Source organism: Ursus americanus, chromosome 4 (genome assembly GCF_024610735.1).
Source record: "Ursus americanus isolate L20-20 chromosome 4, mUrsAme1.1.p, whole genome shotgun sequence".
NCBI classification, from domain to species: Eukaryota; Metazoa; Chordata; class Mammalia; order Carnivora; family Ursidae; genus Ursus; species Ursus americanus.
Window position 1 is genome coordinate 36,146,392 of NC_142130.1, and position 24,028 is coordinate 36,170,419.

The window sequence follows — 24,028 nt, forward strand, 5'->3', positions numbered from 1 at the left end:
ATTTCTCATACTGGTTTATTATTTATAACAAATTCTTTGCCCATCTCAGAAAAGTTCCTCAGTGAGATTAGATGAAATCTCTAGTTCCCCTCTACTAAATTGGCATAGGTTCATTTTGGATTGTATTAAAAAGGGAATTTTTGAAGATTGGGTTTTTTTATGACCTGAAAATTACTATAAGAAATGTGCGGTTCTTTAATATTCTGTTGATTTAAGATTATTGTTAGCTGTATTTTGTTTAACTGGCTTTATTCTTCCAGTCAAGATGTCCATGATAGAGTCATAAATGGACTTGAGGAATAATGTAACTTTTTAACAGAAGTATCTGCTACCAAAAAAAAAAAAGTATCTGCTTAGTTATTATATTAGAGTTCTATAGAGAAACAAAATAGGGAGTATGTATATATGTAGAGAGAGATTTATTTTAAGGGAATCGGTTCGTGTAATTGTGGAAGTTGGCAAATCCAAAATCTATAGGGTAGGTAGGCCAGTAGGCTGGAGACCCAGGAAAGAGTTACAATTTCGAGTCTAAAGGCAGTCTGCTGGCAGAATTCCCTCTGTTTGGAGCTGGTCAGTCTTTTTCTTGGTTAAGGCCTTCAGCTGATTGGATGAGGCCCACTTATATTATGGAGGGTAATCTTCTCAGAGTGTACTGATTTAAATGTTAATCTCACCTAAAGAAAAGGCATCTGGAATAATGTTTGACCAATTATCTGGGTACTATGCCCTAGCCAACTTAACAATAAAATTACCACCACACTTATATTCAGTATCTTTTCTTGGGTCTACTAATGCTCTGTTCACAAAATTGGCAAAAGGAAACTACATTTTGAAAGTTGTAGCATTATATGTAGCAGAGTAAAAATGAATCTTGTTAGGCAAGCAGGTGCCTAATATTTTAAGATGCTTAGCAGTAGTGTCTAGTGAAAATAACATAACTTAGATCAAAAAAGAACAGATAAGAAAGATGATAATCTCTTAAGAAAAAAGAAAAACAATACCAGAAGGGAGAACAAATAAACAGAGAACAATGGAAAAGAAAGGGGAAAAAACACACACAGAAATTGCAAAAGGAAGGGTACCTAAGATAATCCTTTGGGATAAAAGAAAGTGACTAGAAAAGGTTCATAGAATGTGTAAGCTTAGCCTAGATGAAAGGGGAAGACTAGTATTGGCAGAAAAAGTAATAGAGTGGCTGGAAAAAGCAAAGTTCTTGGTTCTCTGTTCTTTCATTGTGGATAACATTGATTTTTCACTTGAGCCAAAAAGTTGATTGAATTCTGTAGATATCATAGGGACCTGCAGAGGGTATGACCAAGGGAAGGAGAGTGAGTGAAGTGGCATGACAAAAAAGAGGAAATAAGTATAATTAAGGTGAGAGAGAGAACAAAAAAGGAGTTATATTGAAGTCTTCTGGCGGAAGTGATACTTTGACTATATCAGGTCTTTAATGTGTATAGGGATGGATAAAATAGGAATGCGATACGAAGAAATTATAAAGGAATTTTTTCTATGTGCTTAAATAGTGTGTTCAGTTTTAGTCTCCAGAAATTTGAGTATGAATAATGCAGAGAACAAAGAATTTTAAATGATTAAAAATAATGCTCATGAAAAATAATCTTTCTTAAAATAATTTTAAAATTCTTGCTCAGTGGCTGAGAATGTTATCAACATAATATCAAATACTCATTGAATACTTACTGAATACAGCTTTTGCTAGTAAATGGCAGAGCTAAGATGTGAATTTAGGCAGTTGGGTTGCAGAGCTTGTATTCTTGGCCGCTACATTATTTGACAGTCCTGTGGGGATTTTTTTTTTTCTCCTATCTAATTGGAATTTTTGCCTGGGGAAAAAATGGTGCTGTTGGCAAAGATGGAGATTTTATTGTGTACACTGTCCCCAAACTCATTTAGTAAAATTCTAATGAAATTTATCAGGAGATTCACTGATTTTTCCCCCAGGAAGACAATTATAGAAATAATGTATATGGGTTGAGCAGCCAAAGCAGTTGTCTTTGTACTAATAATAGTATTTTGTCAAACAAGTCTGTAATTTCATACTCAAGCCTCAGCAGAACTCCTTTTTTATTATTTGATCGTGGTAATTTATCTTAACCTACTTGTTTGATAATCTACTTATCTGGTAATGGCTATCTTATCTAATAGTTCCCGTTTCAATGGATAGTTTAAGAAAAAGAATTATAACTTCCTTTTTTGGTGTGGGGTGAAACAAAATTTAATGCATTTCCTGCCTCCCTTTTTATTTTTAAGTGGTTCTTAAGAGAAACGTAGGAATTTTAATCCAAAGAAATAGTTTCCCAAGTACAGGATATCTGGAAAAGGAGTTCCAGGTTACCATAGGTTTTATGAATGTGGTTTGACCTCAGTATATGATTGACAGGGTACCCTCAGAGGCCCCCAATTTGGGAAATAAAAACTGGTTTTAAAAGTATTTAGCAGTTTTATGGTAGGTTTGGACTAGTAAGTTGCAGGTTTTGAAAAATGCATGAAATATGGGTTTTTAGGAGGCTCTTTCTTAATAAGATGTCTGATTGAGGCTTTTCTTTTTTTAAAAAATAGATCAGCATGGTTGATATTACTGGGCTCAATAGGAGCAGCTCTTCTCCTGAGGAGAGTGGACAGGATGTCCTAGACAACACATTTTCTCAGAAACATAAAGAACTGTCAGTTTTATTGTTGGAAATGAAAGAAGCTCAAGAAGAAATTGCATTTCTTAAGTTGCAGCTCCAGGGGAAAAAGGCCGAAGGGGACCCTGAGGTCCCTGACCAGAAAGAAATGACGCAGACAGAGAGTGAAGGAGTACCTACAGTTTGCATGAAAATATTGCCTGAAGATACAGGGCAACAGTTTCCCTCAATGCCAGATGAAGAAAGCAGTCTTCCAACAGTTGAAAAAGAAGAGCAGATGAGTACTAAATGTCAAAATAGAACATCTGAGGAAATATCTTTAAATGACACAGGGATGGAATTAAAATCAACCAAGCAGGATGATGTTGATAAACCATCTTCTGCTGTACCAGGAATTTGTCAGTGTCACCAGGATGAGTTGGAAAGGCTAAAAAGACAAATTTCAGAGCTTGAGATAAGCTTTCGTAAAGCAGAAGAAACCTATGAGGAAAATTTAGATGAGAAAATTAAGGAAATCAGCAGCCTAACCCAGTTGATTGAAGAGTTTAGAAAAAATGCTGAAAACACCAACAGTGCATTCACTGCTTTGTCTGAAGAAAGAGACCAGCTTCTTTCTCAAGTGAAGGAACTTAGTGTGGTCACAGAACTGAGGGCTCAGGTACAACACCTGGAAGTGAACCTTGCAGAAGCAGAAAGGCAAAGACGACTTGACTATGAAAGTCAAACGACTCATCACAACTTGCTTACTGAACAGATCCACAGTCTCAGCATAGAAGCCAAATCTAAAGATGTGAAAATTGAGGTTTTACAGAATGAACTGGATGATATACAGCTTCAGTTTTCTGAGCAGAGTACACTGATAAAAAGCCTGCAAAGCCAGCTGCAGAAGAAGGAAAATGAAGTGCTTGAAGAGGCAGAACGTGTGAGGGATATCTCAAATAAGATGGAAGAACTTTCCCAGGCTCTTTCACAGAAGGAACTTGAAATAGCAAAAATGGATCAACTCTTATTAGAGAAGAAAAGAGATGTGGAAACCCTCCAACAAACCATCCTGGAGAAGGATCAGCAAGTGACAGAAATCAGCTTTAGTATGACTGAGAAAATGGTCCAGCTTAATGAAGAGAAGTTTTCTCTTGGGATTGAAATTAAGACTCTTAAAGAGCAGCTGAATTTATTATCCAGAGCTGAAGAGGCAAAAAAAGAGCAGGTGGAAGAAGATAAAGAAGTTGTTTCTGGCCTTAAACAGACTTATGATGAGCTGAGCCCAGCAGGGCTCCTAAGTAAAGAAGAGCTTCAGCATGAATTAGACCTTGTGAAGAAAGAAAGTGAACAGAGAAAGAGGAAGCTCCAGGCAGCTCTTATTAACAGAAAGGAGCTTCTACAGAAAGTCAGTAGATTAGAGGAGGAATTGGCCAAAGTGAAAGATGAATCTATGAAAGAGATCCCGCTCAATGAGTGTGAGAAGAGGGAAATGGAGGAAGATAAAGAAAGCAAAGAAGACTCAGAAAAATGTATGACTGCTAAGTGCCAAGAAATAGAAGTTTCTTTAAAACAGACAATATCTGAGAAAGAGGTGGAATTAGAGAACGTAAGGAAGGATTTAGAAGAAAAGGTAGCAGCTGAAGAACAGTTACAGGCTGTGATCAAACAGATGAATCAGAGCTTGCAAGAGAAGACAAACCAAATAGATTTGCTGCAAGCAGAAATCATTGAAAACCAAGCAGTTATCCAAAAATTAACCACAGGTAGCAAGGATGTAGGTGACGGAGACTCAGCAGCACCTGTAAAAGAAACAGTGGCAATTGGTCCACCTGATACAGGTAGTGGAGAACACTGGAAACCAGAACTGGAAGAAAAGATATTGGACCTAGAAAAAGAAAAGGAGCAACTTCAAAAGAAGCTACAGGAAGTGTTAACCTCTCGAAAGGCGATTCTACAGAAGGCACAGGAGAAAGAAAGACATCTTAGGGAGGAGCTAAAGCACCAGAAGGATGACTATAATCGCTTACAAGAACAGTTTGATGAGCAGAGCAAGGAAAATGAGAACATTGGAGACCGGCTAAGACAACTCCAGATTCAAGTAAAGGAGTCTATAGACAGAAAACTCCTGGGCATTGACCAGCAGGATCCAGGCTCTCCCACTCCAAGTTTAAAAGAACCTTTATTCAAAACCACGGAGCAGCAACCTGCTCAGATTGTTTCAGAGTCTGACTTGCTTTCTCATCCTAGAGATGCAGATGCTCTGCAGGGCAGTATTTCTGTTGCCCAGATTAAGACCCAGCTGAAAGAGATAGAGGCCAAGAAAGAGGAGTTGGAATTGAAGGTTAGTTCTGCAACAAGTGAGCTTACTAAAAAGTCAGAAGAGGTATTTCAGTTACAAGAGCAGATAAATAAACAAGGTTTGGAAATCCAAAGTCTGAGGACAGCGTCCCATGAAGCTGAAGCCCATACAGAAAGCCTGAGGCAGAAATTAGAAAGCAGTCAGGTAGAAATTGCCAGATTAGAACATCTAAGAGAATTGCAGCCTGAACTAGATGAACTGCAAAAACTCATAGGCAAAAAGGAAGATGAAGTTAGATACCTTTCTGGACAGCTTAATGAGAAAGAAGAGGCCCTTACAAAAGTACAGACAGAGATAATGGAACAAGAGGATTTAATCAAGGCTCTGCATACACAGCTAGAAATGCAAGCCAAAGAACATGATGAGAAGATAAAGCAGTTACAGGTGGAACTTTGTGAAATGAAGCAAAAACCAGAAGAGACTGGAGAAGAAAGTAAAGCAAAGCAACAAATACAGAGGAAACTGCAAGCTGCCCTTATTTCCCGAAAAGAAGCACTAAAAGAAAACAAAGGTCTTCAAGAGGAGTTGTCTTTGGCCAGAGAGACCATTGAACATCTCACTAAGTCTCTGGCAGATGTGGAAAGCCAAGTTTCTACTCAAAATAAAGAAAAAGATATATTCTTAGGAAAGTTAGCTCTTCTCCAGGAAGAAAGAGACAAGCTCATTACAGAAATGGACAGATCCTTAATGGAAAATCAAAGTCTCAGTGGCTCTTGTGAAAGTCTGAAATTAGCTTTGGAGGATCTTACTGAAGACAAGGAAAATTTAGTGAAGGAAATTGAATCTTTGAAATGTTCTAAGATTGCAGAAAGCACTGAGTGGCAAGAGAAACACAAAGAGTTACAAAAAGAGTATGAAATTCTTCTGCAGTCCTACGAGAATGTCAGTAATGAGGCAGAAAGGATTCAACATGTCGTGGAAACCGTGAGGCAGGAGAAACAAGAGCTGTATGGCAAGTTAAGAAGCACAGAAGCAAACAAGAAAGAGGCAGAAAAGCAATTGCAGGAAGCTGAACAGGAGATGGAGGAAATGAAGGAAAAGATGAGAAAGTTCGCCAAATCTAAACAGCAGAAAATCCTAGAACTGGAAGAAGAGAATGACCGGCTTAGAGCAGAGGTACACTCTGGAGGAGGCGCACCGAATGATGGCACGGAAGCACTGCTTTCTTCCAATCCCAGCGTGAAGGAGGGACTCGGAAGGGTCAAAACGGAATATAAAACCCTTTCTAAAGAGTTTGAGGCTTTAATGACTGAGAAGGACTCTCTAAGTGAAGAGGTTCAAGAGTTAAAGCATCAGGTAGAAAGTAATGTGTCCAAACAAGCTAGCCTAGAGGCCACTGAGAAGCACGATAACCAAAGGGATATCACTGAAGGGGCAACACAGTCTGTCCCAGGTGAGTCTAATGAGCAAGACTCTCCGAACATGAACACTAGGCCTGAAGATTCAGAATCCATTCTGTCAGAGAACAGTGCGAAGAAGCCTGATGAAGGTGAGAATGTCAGCTCACATGATGAAATTAATAACTACCTTCAGCAGGTTGATCAGCTCAAGGAAAGAATTGCTGAGTTAGAGGAAGAGAAGCAGAAAGAAAGGGAATTTAGCCAGACTTTAGAAGATGAGAGAAGTGCTTTACTGAGTCAAATATCAGCAAAGGATGGTGAACTAAAATTGCTTCAGGAAGAAGTAACCAAAATAAACCTATCAAATCAGCAAATACAAGAAGAACTTGCCAGAGTTACCAAGCTAAAGGAGACAGCAGAAGAAGAGAAAGATGATTTGGAAGAGAGGCTTATGAATCAATTAGCAGAACTTAATGGAAGCATTGGGAATTACTATCAGGATGTTACAGATGCCCAAATAAAAAATGAGCTACTAGAATCTGAAATGCAGAACCTTAAAAAGTGTGTGAGTGAATTGGAAGAAGAAAAGCAGCAGTTAGTCAAGGAGAAAACTAAGGTGGAATCAGAAATACGAAAGGAGTATTTGGAGAAAATACAAGGTGCTCAGAAGGGACCTGGCAATAAAAGCCATGCAAAGGAACTTCAGGAGCTCTTAAAAGAAAAACAACAAGAAGTAAAGCAGTTGCAGAAGGACTGCATCAGGTACCAAGAGAAAATTAGTGCTCTGGAGAGAACTGTTAAGGCTCTAGAATTTGTTCAGACTGAGTCCCAAAAAGATTTGGAAATAACCAAAGAAAATCTGGCTCAAGCCACTGAACACCGCAAGAAGGCAGAATCAGAATTGGCTAGCTTCAAAGTAGTGCTAGATGATACTCAGAGTGAAGCAGCAAGGGTCCTAGCAGACAATCTCAAGTTGAAAAAGGAACTTCAGTCAAGCAAAGAATCAGTTAAAAGCCAAATGAAACAAAAGGATGAAGACCTGGAGCGAAGACTGGAGCAGGTAGAAGAGAAACACCTGAAAGAAAAGAAGAACATGCAAGAGAAACTGGATGCTTTGCGCAGAGAAAAAGTCCACTTGGAAGAGACATTTGGAGAGATTCAGATTACTTTGAACAAGAAGGACAAGGAAGTTAAGCAACTTCAGGAAAATTTGGATAGTACTGTGGCTCAGCTTGCAGCTTTCACGAAGAGCATGTCTTCCCTCCAGGATGATCGAGACAGGGTGATAGATGAAGCCAAGAAATGGGAGAGGAAATTCAGTGATGCTATTCAAACCAAAGAAGAAGAAATTAGACTCAAAGAGGAGAACTGCAGTGTTCTAAAGGATCAACTTAGGCAGATGTCCATGCACATGGAAGAATTGAAGATCAATATTTCCAGGTAAATGGGTAACTTTTTTTGCCCTTCTAAAAGTAACTGAAAGCAAAGAAAATCTCTACTTAAACTATTTTTATTCCCTTTAATATTATGGGAATAATTTTGGCTTAAATTTCCCTAGAAGCTACATTCTCTCTCACTTTTGACTCTCTCTTTTTTTGTCAATAACTTTTGGCTCATATTAAGGTGAAAAATCCATGTCTGCTTCTCTTTCCATCTTTCTGTTGAGAGCTCTCTTTGATTTCTCCCTTCCTTTTCATTTTCTTTTTCTTTTTCTTTTTTAGGTTATTTGTGCATCAGTGGATAGTTCTTTTTTTTTTTAAATTATGATATGTTAGTCATCATACAGTACATCATTAGCTTTTGATGTAGTGTTCCATGATTCATTGTTTGTGGATAACACACAGTGCTCCATGCAATACGTGCCCTCTTTAATACCCTCATTTCCACTACCTTTGTCTGGATTTTTACTGTGGTACTCCCAAATGATTGCTTTAGCCTCGTAAATGATCTCCTCTTTTCTAGTCCCCATATTCCACCTCAATTCATACTGCATGAGAGCTATTTTCCTCTAACTACAATTTTATATCATTTTTCAAGCACAAGAACTAACAGTGTACCCATACTGGGTACTTCTCCACTTTTAATAGGATTTTTCTGCTCTGAGACAGGCTTCCTCATTGTCTGTCATACCAAGATTATTCCTTTCAGGAGCTAGAGATGAGCTTGTCTGGAGCAAAGTAAAGCAAAATAGGAGAAAATATTGCTTTCTAGAGTGTGCAAAGTCATGTCACTAAAATAAGCAACATGGCTTTGGAGTTTTAGGACTTAAATACCCTTAGGTGCAATATACCTTTAATACAGAGCATCCAATAGAACTAATATCTCTTCGTTGAAAAGATGAGCACCTTTAATTATGAATACTGATTCATCTGTAGTTCTGAGTAATGTTGTCATATATGTTCCTTAGGCATCAAATAGTGTTCCTTTGAAATCTGTGATGAATGACCTCCTCTCTTTTTTTCCAGGCTTGAACATGACAAGCAGATTTGGGAGTCCAAGGCCCAGACAGAGGTTCAGCTTCAACAGAAGGTCTGTGATACTCTGCAGGGGGAAAACAAAGAGCTTTTGTCCCAGCTAGAAGAGACTCGACAACTATACCACAGTTCTCAGAATGAATTAGCAAAGTTGGAATCAGAGCTTAAGATTCTCAGAGACCAGTCGGCTGATTTAAATAACTCTTTAGAAAAATGTAAGGAAAATAAAGAAAACTTGGAAGGGATCATAAAGCGGCAAGAAGCTGATATCCAGAATTGTAAGTTCAGTTATGAACAGCTAGAGACGGATCTTCAAGCGTCCAGACAACTGACCAGCAGGCTGCATGAAGAAATAAACATGAAAGAGCAGAAGATTATAAGCCTGCTTTCTGCCAAGGAACAGGCAATCCAAGTAGCTGTTGCTGAACTGCATCAGCAGCATAATAAAGAAATTAAAGAATTGGAAAACCTGTTGTCCCAGGAGGAAGAGGAGAATATCGTCTTAGAAGAGGAGAACAAAAAGGCCGTTGACAAAACCAACCAGCTTATGGAGACACTGAAAGCCATCAAAAAGGAAAACTTGCAGCAGAAGGCTCAGTTGACTTCCTTCGTTAAATCCATGTCTTCTCTCCAGGATGACCGAGACCGCATCGTAGGCGACTACCAACAGCTGGAAGAGCGACATCTCTCCGTCATCCTGGAAAAAGATCAACTCATCCAAGACGCTGCTGCTGAGAATAACAAGCTTAAAGAAGAAATTCGATGCTTGCGAAGTCATATGGATGATCTCAATTCTGAGAATGCCAAACTCGATGCAGAACTCATCCAATATAGAGAAGACCTGAACCAAGTGATATCAAGAAAGGACTGCCAGCAAAAGCAACTCCTTGACACTCAACTTCAGCAGAATAAGGAGCTGAAAAGTGAATGTGCCAAATTGGAAGAAAAGCTGAAGGAGTCTGAGGAAGCAAAGGAGGATCTGCGGAGGTCCTCTCTTGCTCTAGAGGAGGAGAAACAAGGTTTGTCTAAAGAAATTGAGAGCTTAAAGTTGTCTGTATCCCAACTAAAGAGACAGCTGACAGCCTTGCAAGAAGAAGGAATGTTAGGAATATTTCAGGCCCAATTAAAAGTAAAAGAAGAAGAAGTACAGAAGTTAAGTACTACCCTTTCCTCCTCTCAGAAGAGAATTACAGAACTGGAAGAGGAATTGGTTCATGTTCAGAAGGAGGCTGCCAAGAAAGTGGGTGAAATTGAAGAGAAACTGAAGAAAGAATTGAAGCATCTTCATCATGATGCTGGGATAATGCGAAATGAAACAGAAACGGCAGAAGAAAGAGTGGCAGAGCTGGCAAGAGATCTGGTGGAGATGGAACAGAAATTACTCTCAGTCACCAAAGAAAATAAAGATCTCACAGCACAAATCCAGTCTTTTGGAAGGTCTATGAATTCCCTACAAAATAGCAGAGATCATGCCAATGAGGAGCTTGATGAACTGAAAAGGAAATACGATGCTAGTCTGAAGGAGCTGGCACAGCTAAGAGAAGAACAGGGCCTCTTAAGCATGGGGAGAGATGCTCTTGTCTCTAAAGTTGCTCTTTCGGTGAACTCCTCTGAGGATAACAGCTTTCCTCGCCTCGAGAAACTTAACCAACAGCTTCTGTCCAAAGATGAGCAACTGCTTCACTTGTCCTCACAACTAGAAGATTCTTACAACCAAGTGCAGTCCTTTTCCAAGGCTATGGCCAGTCTACAGAATGAAAGAGATCACCTGTTGAATGAACTGGAGAAATTCCGCAAGTTGGAGGAGGGGAAGCAGAGATCTGCAGCCCAGCCTGCAACCAGCCCAGCTGAAGTCCAGAGTTTAAAGAAAGCTATGTCATCACTCCAAAATGACAGAGACCGACTAGTGAGTGTTTGGTTCTCTTTCTGATCTTTTGAGAGTTTTTGAGCCTTTCTTTAAAATTTTTCATTTCTGTAGAAAAGGATGAGCACATTCTGACACATATCACCTGGGCATTCTGGGACAATATTATACACCCCACAGGTGCTGTTTGGTCTTAGAGAAACACACAAACGTTATTTAAATTACTGTAAATCTGCCAATACCATTTAAAAATAATTATAGATTTTCTTTGCACAAAACCTCCATTGGTTATAAAAGGACTAAGAGATGGAGGTTGTTTTATATATTTTATACACACGTAAATATTTCCAGAATTTGTCATGGTTTAATTGAACGAAGGTATAGGGATCATTCAGGGCCTTCTTTTTTTTTTTTTTTTTTTAAGATTTTATTTATTTATGTGACAGAGAGACAGCCAGCGAGAGAGGGAACACAGCAGGGGAGAAGGAGAGGAAGAAGCAGGCTCCCAGCCGAGGAGCCCTGGGCCGAAGGCAGACGCTTAACGACTGCGCTACCCAGGCGCCCCATTCAGGGCCTTCTTATAGTGACAGTTTAGCCTTAGGTCATCTGGTAGAATTAATGGTAGAGAGGGCTCGGCCTATCTCATGTATATGTCAACCCTAATTTGTCACAAAAAAAGTTAAATGTAAAAGGGGTTAATTTTAAAAAGTTTAATACCCAACCTTTTTTCAATCTGAGAGAAAGATAAGGAGGATCTCTCATGCTAAAATTTTGCTTTTGGTAGGATCCAGTAGTTTAACCCAGGTCTTTTTTCTTAAGAACTTCCAGGTTTTCAAGATTCAGAAGCAAAAACTGGAACTGTATGAGTCAAGCCAGGTTCTACTTTGTGAGGTTACTGTCTTTACTTTCGTGACAGTTCTTAACTCTGTCAAGGCCATGTGCTTAGGCCAAATAGGAAATAAATTGAGCCTCAAAAGGCTGGATTTTCCATTAAAAAGTGACCCATGTCCAGAATATGAAACTTCTAGTCTTTAAGATTATCCTGAATAAAAAGGTCATTGCCCCTAACTATAAAGTCTTGTTCTGATTTTTCTTTTTCTTTGTAGGCAATGTGTTCATTCATATTACACTTAATATCCAGGATTTATAGATAATTTTTTCACTTTTGTAATCTGAACAAAATCCCTCTTTTCAGCTGTGTTTTGACAGCAATATAATGTATACATATTGTTTATATCTTAAAAATAGTTTCAGTTCAGGGGCGCCTGGGTGGCACAGCGGTTAAGCGTCTGCCTTCGGCTCAGGGCATGATCCCGGCGTTATGGGATCGAGCCCCACATCAGGCTCCTCCGCTATGAGCCTGCTTCTTCCTCTCCCACTCCCCCTGCTTGTGTTCCCTCTCTTGCTGGCTGTCTCTCTGTCAAATAAATAAATAAAATCTTTAAAAAAAAAAAAGTTTCAGTTCAGCTGACTTTTCCTAGGAGCTAAACCTTTTTTTGTTGCTTTCAGAATGCAAATGCAAAAGGTTTTCATCAGGACAGTATATACCTCAAAGCTGTAGCTTATAGCATCCAGGACTTGATTATCTTCAAAGTCAAATTCTTTTTCCTGGAAGCTATTAGGTTAGGTTTTGAATTGACAAAGTTTCATTTAGTGAATTTCTTTACTCTTCTTATCTGTTCTAAACACTGGGGATGAAACTTGCTATCTCTCAACGCTTTCTATCTCTCAATCCCCATTCCACATTTTTGTCTGCTGGATATTTACAAGCCAAGTCAGCATGTTTTTACTTCTGTATTTCTATAACCCATAGTAATGTTCTTCTGTTCCCTAAGGCTCTTAACTGTCCATGATTTTATTTCATTTATCATCAAGGTGTGTCACTTTATTCCCAATGGGCCTTAATGATCTCTTTTCCTTTCCATCATCATCATCTTAGGCTAAGTTCTTAACACTGTACACTTAACTGTTGTGATACTGCTTCTCCCAGTTTGTCACCTTTCCAATATATTTTATATACCATCGCTGAATAATCTGAAGCTCTGCTTCCTTATTACTGTACTGCTCAAAAACCTTTGAAAGTTGTATTATCTCTAGAATAGGCTTAGGATTCAAACCTCTTAGTCTGGCATTTGAGATGCTGTAATTTGTCCAGTTCCTCTTCCCAGCCTTCCTTGTTACTATTCCCCTACTCATACTCTTCATTGCAGCCAAACTGATCTACTCATTATGCAATAATCCTATCTAGTACTTCGCATTACCATCCTCTGAACCAAAATGTCCTCTCGATTTTCCTTTTTTGGGCAAATATTTCCCACTATTAAACATCACCCTGGAGTTCAAATTCTCTGGTTACATTTCTAGATCACTTAATTGTCTGTTACCTTCTGTACTTCTTTAGTGCTTTCATTTGTCCCATATTGTCTCGATGTGTGTATGTATATACGTCTGTGTGTGTTAAGTGTCATGTCTTATACTTGTTCGGATTTCCTATGATTTTAACATAGGAGTAGTTAATTATATGGTAGATAATCAACCGTTGGTGGCCATTCTCTATTTTTATGGTTGTTGAAAGCACTATTTTTTTCTGTCTTGTAAAACTGTCGTGTAGGGGAGTTCTGGAAACATTTGCTTTTACATCTGCCATAAATGAAAGCCAAGGCAAGGTTATAAATCACATGAAGGCCTGACATTCTGACTTGGTGGTATTACATATGAGGTCTACTGCAGTCAGCGGAGGCCCTCCTGCATACTTTTGGAATGTATTGTTAACTGTCCATCAGTTCTTTTCCGCATATTTGTTCTTGGTCTGTGTTGTGGGCATTGAAGTTTATAGTCTTTCCATCACTGGCTGCATGTACAATAAATATGGGAGCTGTCTTAGGTCAACCACTATCAGTTGAAACATTCAGCTTAGGCCAGCAGTTTATCACCTCTGCCTGCTCCTTTCCCTCAGGACTACCCCAGAAATGATTTAGATCTGAAAGGGATTTAGCTTACTTTGGTTCTCTTCTTTACTTAGTTATTTAAGGGGAAGTTTCTCAAAGTCTGAGGGTCCAAGTGGCAGAGAATTAGCCCTGGGGATTCTACTACAGTGTCACAAACAACTCTGAAAACATTCTGGAGTTTTCATATCTGTTCGAACTTTCTTAGGACTTTCCCATAATCAAATACGTACTTGGGCAATTTCTACCTAAAGGATAGAAAGCAGATCTCCAGAGCTGCATGTATTTATCTATACTCATTTTGTTCTTTTTAAAAACAATTTGTTTTTAAATTCCAGTATAATTAATTTACAGTGTGACATTAGTTTCAGGTATTACAATATAGTGATTCAACAATGCTGTATATTCCTCAGTGCTCATCAGGATAAGTTTACTGTTAATCTCCTTCTCCTGTTTCACCCATTTCCCACCCACCTCCCCTTTGGTAAACATCAGTTCTCTATATTTAAGAGTCTGCTTTTTTGCCTCTTTTTCTTTGATCATTTGTTTTGTTTCTTAAGTTCCACATATGAGTAAAATTATATGGTATTTGTCTTTCTCTGACTTACTCCACTTAGCATCATACACTTTAGACCCATAGAAGTTGTTGCAAATAGTGAGATTTCATTCTTTTTTATGGCTGAGTGATATTCCACATCTTTATCCATTCATCTGTTCATGTACACTTGGGTTGCTTCTATAGTTTAGCTATTGTAAATAATGCTGCTATAAACATAGGAATGCATATATCTTTTCTAGTCAGTGTTTTTGTATTTTTTGGGTAAATACCCAGTAGTAGAATTACTAGATCATATGGTAATTCTATTTTTAATTTTTTGAGGAACCTCCATATTGTTTTCCACAGTGGATACACCAGTTGCTTCTAGTTGCATTCTCATCAGCAGTGCACGAGGGTTCCTTTTCCTCCATATCTTTGCCAACATTGTTGTTTCTCGTGTTTTTTATTTTAGCCATTCTGACAGGTGTGACGTGATATCTCATTGTGGTTTTGATTTGCATTTCTCCAATGATTAGTGATGTTGAGTATTTTTTCATGTGTCTGTTGGCCATTTGTATATCTTTTTTGGAAAAATGTCTGTTCATGACTGTCCCATTTTTAAATTGGATTTTTTTTTTTGGTGTTGAATTTTATAAATTCTTTCTCTATTTTAGATACTAACCCTTTAGTGGATATATCATTTACAAATACCTTCTCCCATTCAGTAGGTTGTCTTTTTTGTTGCTGTTGATTATTTCTTTTGCTGTGCAGAAAGTTTTTATTTTGATGTAGTCCCAATAGTTTATTTTTGCTTTTGTTTCCCTTGCTTCAGGAGACATATCTAGGAAAATGTTGCTAGGGCCAATGTCCAAGAAATTACTGCCTGTGCTCTCTTCTAGGATTTTTATGCTTTCAGGCCTCACAATTAGGTCTTTAATCCATTTAGTATTTATTTTTGTGTATGGTATAAGAAAGTGGTCCAGTTTCATTCTTTTGTATGTAGCTATCCAGTTTCACGTTCCAGTCCCATTTCAACATTTGTTGAAGAGACTGTCTTTTTCCCTTTGCATATTCTTGCCTCATTTGTCGTACATTAATTGACCAATAATCATGGGTTTGTTTCTGGGCTCTCTGTTCTGTTCCAGTGATCTGTGTGTCTGTTTTTATGTTAGTACCATACTGTTTTGATTACTACAGCTTTGTAGTATAGCTTGAAATCTGGGATAGTGGTACCTCCAGTTTTGTTCCTTTTCAAGATTGCTTTGGCTATTCAAGATCTTTAGTGGTTCCACACAAATTTTAGGATTATTTTTTCTAGTTTTGTGAAAAATGCCATTGGCATTTTGATAGGGATTGTATTTGATTATGGGTTGCTTTGGGTAGTATTGACATTTTAACAACATTTGCTCTCATGAGCAATCCATGAGCATGTAATATCTTTCCATTTGTTTGTGTTATCTTTAATTTCTTTCACCAGTGTTTTATAGTTTTCAGAGTACAGGTCTTTCACCTCTTCGGTTAATTTTATTTCAGATATTTTATCATTTTTGGTTGTAATTGTAAATGGGATTGTTTTATTAATTTCTCTTTCTGTTGGTTCATTAAGTATATAGACATGCAACAGATTTCTGTATATTGATTTTTGTATCCTGCAACTTTGCTGAATTCATTTATCAGCTCTAGTAGTTTTTTGGTGGTGTCTTTAGGGTTTTCTATATAGTATCATGTCTTCTGCAAATAGTGGAAGTTTTACTTCTTTCTTACCAGTTCGGATGCCTTTTATTTCTTTTTCTTATCTGATTGCTGTGGCTAGGACTTCTAGTACTATGTTGAATAAAAGTGGTGAGAAAGGAAATCCTTGTGTTGTTTCTGACTTCAGGGGAAAAGGTCTCAGTTTTTCCCACTGAGTATGATGTTAGCTGTGGGTCTTTCCTATAAGGCATTTATCATGTTGAGGGATGTTCCCTCTAAACCTACTTTGTTGAGGGTTTTTATCATGAATGGATACTGTACTTTGTCAAATGATTTTTGTCAAATGATTTTTCTTCATTTATTGAAAAGATCATATGGTTCTTATCCTTTCTCTTATTGATGCGATGTATCATGTTGATTCATTTGCAAATATTGAACCACCCTGCATTCCAGGAGTAAATTCTACTGGATCATGGTGAATGATTTTTTTAATGTATTGTCGGATTCAGTTTGCCAATATTTTGTTGAGAATTTTTGCATCTATGTTCATCAGAGTGGTTGATCTGTAGTTCTCTTTTTTAGCAGTGTCTTCATCTGGTTTTGAAATCAGGGTTATGCTAACTTCATACAATGAATTTGGGAGCTTTCCTTCCACTTCTACTTTTTGGAATAGTTTGAGACAAACAGGATTAACTCTTCTTCAAATGCTTGGTAGAATTCACCTGTGAAGCCGTCTTGTTTGTTGGGAGTTTGTCAATTACTGATTCAATTTCATTGCTGGTTATCAGTCTGTTCAAATTTTCTATTTCTTTGTGCTTCGGTTTTGGTAGGTTACATGTTTCTACGAATTTATCCATTTCTACTAGGTTGTCCAATTTGTAAAAATACAATTTTTCGTAATATTCTCTTATAATCTCTGTATTTCTGTGGTGTCATTTATTTCTCCTCTTTCATTTCTGATTTTGTTTGAGTCCTCTCTGTCTCTCTCTTTCTCTTTTTTGTAAGTCTAACCAACATTTTATCATTTTTGTTGATCTTTTCCAGAAACTAGCTCCTGGTTTCATTGATCTGTCCTATTGTATTTTTAGTTTCCATTTTGTTAATTTCTGCTCTAACTTATTATTTCCCTCTTTCTGCTGGTTTTGGGTTTTGTTCTTCTTTTTTCTAGCTCCTTTGGGTGTAAGATTTGGTTGTTTATTTGAGATTTTTCTTGCTTCTTGAGGTAGGCCTATATTGCTATAAACTTTCCTCTTAGAACCACTTTTGCTGCATCTCAAAGATTTTGGATTTTCATTTGTCTCTGTGTATTATTTGATTTCCTCTTCAATTTCTTAGCTGACCAATTCATTAGGCATGTTATATAATCTCCATGTATTTGTGTTCTTTCCAGATTTTTTCCTTGGGGTTGATTTCTAGTTTTATAGCATTGTCAGAAAAGGTACATGATATGACTTCTGTCATTTTGAATTTGTTGAGACTGGTTTTGTGGTCTAGCATGTGATCCTTTCTGGAGAATGTTCCATGTATACTTGAAAAGAATGTGTATTCCACTGTTTTAGGATGGAATGTTCTGAATATACCTGTTAGATACATCTGGTTCAGTGTGTCATTCAAAGCCACCATTTCCTTTTTCCTTGTTGATTTTCTGTTTGGATGATGTATCCATTGATTTCAGTGCGGTGAATTATCAATTCACTATCAATTACTTTCTTTATGTTTGTTGTGAGCTGCTTTGTCTATTTGGGAGCTTCCATGTTGGATGCATAAATATTTTACAGTTGTTACATATTGTTGGATTTTTCTCTTTATGATTATGTAATGTTCTTTGTTTCTTGTTACTGTCTTTATTTTAAAGTCTATTTTGTCCACTGTAAGTATTACTACCCTGGCTTTCTCTTAAAATACATTTGCATGATAAATGTTTCTTGATCCCTCTCATTTTCAATCTGCAGATGTCTTTAGGTTTGAAATGAATCTCTTGCAGACAGTATCTAGATGGGTCTTGCTTTTTTATCCATTCTGTCACCCTGTGTTTTTTGATGGGAAGGTTTAGTTCATTTAGATTCAAAGTAATTATTGGTAGGTATGTATGTATTGCTATTTCGTTACTTGTTTTACTGTTGTTTTGTAGCTCTTCTCTGTTCCTTTTTTCTCTTGCTCTCCTCTCTCTTGATTTGCTGGCTTTCTTTAGTGATATACTTGGATTCCTTTTCTTTATTTTTTGTATATCTATTACCAGTTTCGTGATGTGCGGTTACCATTAGGTTTATTTTATTTTATTTTTTTATAATAATATTTTTTTATTATATTATGTTAGTCACCATACGGTACATCCCTAGTTTTTGATGTAAAGTTCCATGATTCATTACTTGTGTATAACACCCAGTGCACCATGCAATATGTGCCCTCCTTAATACCCACCAGCCTATCCCATTCCCCCACCCCTTTCCCCTCTGAAGCCCTCAGTTTGTTCCCAGAGTCCATAGTCTCTCATGGTTCATTCCCCCTTCTGTTTACCCCCCCCTTCTTCTTCCATTAGGTTTATTTTTAACATCTTATGCATATAACAGTCTGTATTAATTTGATTGTTGCTTAAGTTTGGACCCTTTCTAAAGGTACCAAAACTTATTCCTCTCCCCTCCATATTTTAGGTATAGTGTCATACTTTATGTATCTTTATTTTGTGAAACCCTTGACTGGTTTTTATAGTTATACTTAATTTTACTGCTTTTGTGCTTCCTACTTTTCTTATTCCTGTTTATGGTCTTTCCTTTCCACTTAAAGAATCCCCTTTAACATTTCTTGTAAGGCTGGTTTAATGGTGATGTATTTCTTTAACTTTTGTTTATCTGGGAAATTCTTTACCTGTCCTCCTATTTGGAATGACAGCCTTTCTGGATAGAGTATTGTTGGTTGCAGGTTTTTTGTTTTGTTTTTTTCTTTCAGCACTTTGAATATATCATGCCACTTGCTTGTGGCCTGCAAAGTTTCTGCTGAAAAATCAGCTGATAGCTTTATGGGCTTTCCCTTGTATGTACTGTCTTCTTTTCTCTTGCTGTTTTTAAAATTATTTATCGTTACTTTTTTTTGCCATTTAATTACTGTGTTTCTTGGTGTGGACTTCCCTGGGTTGATTTTGTTGGGGGCTCTCTGCCTCCTGGATCTGGATTTATGTATCTTTCCCCAGTTTAGGGAATTTTTCAGCTACTGTTTCTTCAAATAAATTTTCTGCCCCCTTTTCTCTCTCCTCTTCTTCTGGGATCCATATAATGCAAATGTTACTTCTGAAGATGTCGCTGAGTTCCCTTAATCTATTCTTGTTCTTTATTAATCTTATTTCTTTCTCCTGTTCAGCTTGATTGTTTTCCATTACTCTGTTCTTCAGGTTACTGATCTGTACTTCTCTTTTCTCTGTTCTATTTATTTTCTCTAGTGTATTTTGAGTTTCATGTCTAGATGTTAGGAAAGTCAGCAACATCAAGTCAGCTGTTGCAAGTAGCAGCCTTACTGTTGCAAGTAGCAGCCTTATAAAAAAGAGGTCCTGTGGTGCTCTGTAGTGCAATGTCCCTTGTTCACCAGCACCTGGCACTTCCAGGATGTCTCATGTGTGTTGTATGCACCCTCCTGTTGTGGCTGAGCTGTGTTTGCCTTCAGTGTAGTCATCTGCAGTGACTCCCTTTGCCTGTTTTGGGCAGAGTTTGGTCCCTGTGTTGTTAATGGGCCACTCTGGAGCTGCCTTGGGCTTGAGTTGGGTCAGACCAGGTGTTTGCTAGAGTTGTGATTGCACTGAACTGCAGGGTGCTCTCCCTGTGTTATCACCTTGGAGGCTTTTGTTGGTGGGTGAGGCCTGCAGTCAGACCAGATATCTGCCCACTGGTAAGGCTGCAAACTGGTGTGTGTGGTTATCTTCCCCCTCTCCCTTGTACAGGAGTCACTTTGGAGTGGTACGGGCTGCTTGTACAATGCCACACCTGTGGCACCACTTTGGATATACTCCTGCTGAGGCCAGGTTTTGGGGGGGGTGGTGTGAGTCTGCAGAACAACCCAGGAATGGGGCACACTTTTAGCAATCCAGGTGGAAATTGTGCTGTGCTGGTTCCTGCAGGTGTCTGTATATGTAGGCTGAGGGGTGGGAAGGAAATGGTGCCCACCAGCTCTTTTGTTCTTGGAGAAGTCTCCCAAAGATCCCTGACCCTCCAGCACACACTCTGAGATTTATAAATAAATCTCCTTCCTGTGTACCCCAGGCATTTTCCAAAATGCTGCTTTTATGCTGTATCTCAGCAGGGCTGTTTGTTGTGCTGTTTATTGGCAGGGACTCAGTTTCCTCTTGCCCTCCAGCTCTCCCAGAGCCAAGCTGCTCATTTTTAAAGTTCCAGGTGGTGAGCACAACTGATTGTAAAAACTCCAGATATTAACCCCCTCTGGTTCTGAAAACCAAATGTTATGGGGATTTGTCTTCCCAATGCAGGTCCCTGTGACTGGGGTGCCTGGTGTGGAGTCTGCTCTTGTCCCTTCTCTGTGCTTGTAGTGCCTCTCCCTCCCATGGACAGTCTCATGGCTCAGCGTGGTTCCCGACTGTGTCTCCACCCTTCCTGCCATTTTTGATGTGGTCTCTTCTCTATGTTTAACTGTGGAAAATTTGTTTTGCCAGTCTTTTGGTCATTTTCTGGGTTGTTTACACTGATGTGGTTTATCTAGTTGTATTCATCAGATGAGGTGAGGTTAGGATCGTCTGACTCTGCCATCTTTCTCAGAAGTCCCCTATACTCATTTCATTCTGAAAGTGACTTGAAGTGACATATCTTGAAGTTGTTTTGAAGATAATATAATACAAGTAACTGGGAAGAAAGAGAAAATGAGGATAGGAGAGAAAAAGATTAAACCAGGAATAAATTTAGTGTCCCTAGGAGATATCACAATATCTTTTTAGAAAGATGGGTCATCAGTTTTTTTTCCAGTTTTCTGGCAGACATCAGAAATAAGGAACTAAAGAGCCATAGACATTAATTGCAGTGTCCGTATTTTAGGGAAAGGGAAGAAAGAAAAGCTATTTGTTTAATATAAGCATAGTTACTCTTTAGGTATTGAGGCCTGCAAGAAATTCCTTCTGTGCTTCCACAGAGAGAACTGTATGAAGTTGTAAAACACCCTTTACTTCTCTACAATAAATATAATTGTTTTATAGGGTTTACTTTGGCTGTTCCCTGCTGTAACAGCACAGCAAAAGAATTTTGTATAATTTCCTAAAGGTACTTATACAAATGGCTAAAATGCAGTCCCAGACACAGCTTTCTGATGATTTGGTCTATTTCAAGATTAACATTTAGAGTATCTGGATTAGAGGCGTGAATAAAGAATATATTTAGTGCATAAAAATATATTTTTTCTTTAAAATAAAACAAAATATTGTTTTATTTTAATTTTTGTTTAAAAAATAAAGTTATATACACATATATGTCACTAAATTCTTCATGTTTGATGAGAAAAACAAATAGCACCTCCACTCTAACTCTGTTTCTTTTTCTCCCAAGGCAATTTGCTTTTAACTCTTATTATTTTGGTGTTTTCTCAGTGTCTACATGTCATACTTATAGTGCATCTTCAGTTTTCATTCTTTGCATTAGCTATTGACTTTCTTTTATGCTAACAGGGTTTAGTTCTCTTTCCTCCCTCTGCTTCCACAGTACATATGCACATATTCAATATAGAGCCTCTTCCCCATTCTCCTGATGTAATTTAAATTTTGGTTAACTCAATATTTGCGTTTATATCAATGTTTACATTTTTATGACTACAAATGAGAGCTGAAACGTGTTATTTTTATTTTCCTCAGCATCTTTTCTTCCCTTAGAGATAATAACTGTGTTTTTGTTGTTGTTACTTAGTTTCCTTTGTATTTATCAATGTAATTTAACTCCAGATTTACTGCCATTTATCCACATCTCCTCTTAAAATGTTTATTGCTATCAATTTTGATTTTATGAAGAAAATTTGGAGTCTTTCTTATCCTTAGGATAGGATACTGTTTACATCCTAGGATATCTCCTTTTACATCTCTCCTATATAAGATCTCCTGTTTCTTGTATTCCTTGTTTTTCTCATCTTGGTTTTGTGTCATCATTTTGTTGAAAGAAACCATTTAGTAGCTCCATAAGAAAAGATACAGGGGAGGTAAAGTTATTGAAAATGTCTTTTCCCTCTCATATTTGATTGATAGTTTGGCTGGGTGTAGAATTCTAGGCTGAAAATAATTCCCTTGCAAAATTGTGAAGATATTTGGTCTGTTCCCTTTTAGTTTACATTGTGGTTCGGAAGTCTAAAGTTATTCTGTTTCCTGATCCTTTCAGTATGATCTGTTTCTTTATCTCTTTCTCTTTCTGTCTCTCTGTCTCTGTTTCTTTCTCTCTCATCTTTTTCTGGAAATGTATAGAATTTTTTAGTCCTGTGTATTCTGAAATTTCATGACAGTGTATTTTGATTTGGGTCTGTTTTCATTCATCATTATGTCTAGTCCTTTGACTCTAACAAGTCATATTAATCAATTTTGGGAGATTCTTTTGAATTTCATTTTACTATTTTCCCTGTCCTTTTTCCCCGTTGTCTTTTTTTTTTTTTTTTTGAAAAGCGTATCATGTGGATATATAGGACCTTCTGGATTGGTTCTATAATTTTCTTATCTTTCTTATTCTTTTTGCTATACTTTGGGAAGACTTTCTCACCTTTATCTTTAGAACCCATATTGAGGTTTTCATTTTTGCTGTCATGTTCCTAATATCTAAGGATTTCTTTTTTTTTCTTTTTCTTGTCACATGGATATATGTTCTTAACTTATCTCTCCAAGAATAGTGGTGGTAATTTTGTTCTTTGATGTTTTCCCATAATGAATTTTTCTTTAATATTTTTTTCTGCTACAGTGTTTCTAATTTCTAATATTCTCTCTTAAATCTTCAAGTATATTCTATTCTTTCCCCTACTAAACTCTTTTGAATTACTTTTCTTCTAGTTCTTTTCATCCTAGCCTTAATGATAACCATTCTTCAGGTGAGGGTTAATCCTTGATTTACTCTTAATGTTTAAGGGTAAGGTCTAAAAAGCTTGTGGATGGGGCTTACCAACTGTGAAGTTGGTGATTGTAGGGTGATCTTGCTGAGCTTTTTTACATAGTCCCCATGTTGGTATCTTTAGTTCCTCTTGGGCTGGTCAGATTTTCTAGGGAAGACTTCTCATTTCCTGCATGGATGGTAAAGGCGTGGGTGCCAGCACTGTCCAAGTTGAGTATGGGAAAGTCTTCAAGCATTCAGGAGGCATGTATTGACTTGATCACCCTTGTTTTAGAGCAGTACCTTTACCTTCATTTGTGCCTGGTATTTCATGCTCCAGAGACACTTCTTTTACCTTCTCCGAAGAATAAAGCTCTAGTTGTCCATTAGAGTTAACAAAAGATGTGGAACTGAGGAGAGTACTTAGGGATGCAATTGTTTTTTAAGCAGCTTTCATCTAATCCTCCTTATTTCAGCTACCACCTTCTCCCTACCCCCATCACCATCTTCTCCAGAGGTACCTGGTGCTGTTAATTCCTGAGCCTTTTGAAGATTCTACAGAGTAAGTTCTATTGGTTCTTGGCTTCCCTTACTGCCAGCTTAAGATTTGGCTTTCCCAGATCTGTTAAGTCAGTTACCACTTATGCATCTGCTTTTTAGCTTCCAAAATTAATTTTGTTGCTGCTGACTCCTCTCTTGTTCTTCCTGTTCTTGTGTTTTGTGCTTATAAAATGATGCCTTTATTGTAGCTTTAATGATGTTTCTAAGAGTGGGTGAAAGAGACATGTGTTCAAGGCCCCCTTTTAATCCACATGTCCTAACATTATTTCTTACTACCAAGCTTTTAATGAGTAGTGGGGATAAAGAATTTGAAGACACACCTGGAATGTAAATAGGCAGTTTTGTTGATTAAAAGCAAGTCCATCGTTATTGTATTGTCATCATCATTGCCCTCACCATCACCACAATCACCATTAATTTTCTCATGTAATTCTCATAATCTAATGAGGAGTACCATGAGGGAGGTAAGGGAAATTAAGGTAAGAGAAATTTTATAGGTACAGGATATTAAGGCTTAGGGGTTGTAAGGAATATGCATAGGGTCATGGGTCATACAACCTGTGTGGGCAGGATGTTGGACCC

The 24,028-nt window shown here is 37.7% G+C and overlaps 1 protein-coding gene across 7 annotated transcripts in view; it reads left to right on the top strand.

Annotated features, from left to right (window-relative positions):
* The window catches only part of GOLGB1 (golgin B1), a 97,776-nt gene that overhangs the window by 53,123 nt on the left and 20,625 nt on the right, over positions 1-24,028 (top strand). For 5 of the 7 annotated variants that reach the window (XM_045812719.2, XM_087861597.1, XM_045812721.2 and 2 more), the window contains 2 exons: positions 2,581-7,769; positions 8,795-10,709. In XM_045812719.2, coding sequence (XP_045668675.2) covers positions 2,581-7,769; positions 8,795-10,709 — 7,104 coding nt within the window. Of the gene's footprint in view, positions 1-2,580; positions 7,770-8,794; positions 10,710-23,361; positions 23,448-24,028 lie in introns of all 7 variants that reach the window. The other 2 variants (XM_045812723.2, XM_045812722.2) reach the window with 2 other exon arrangements.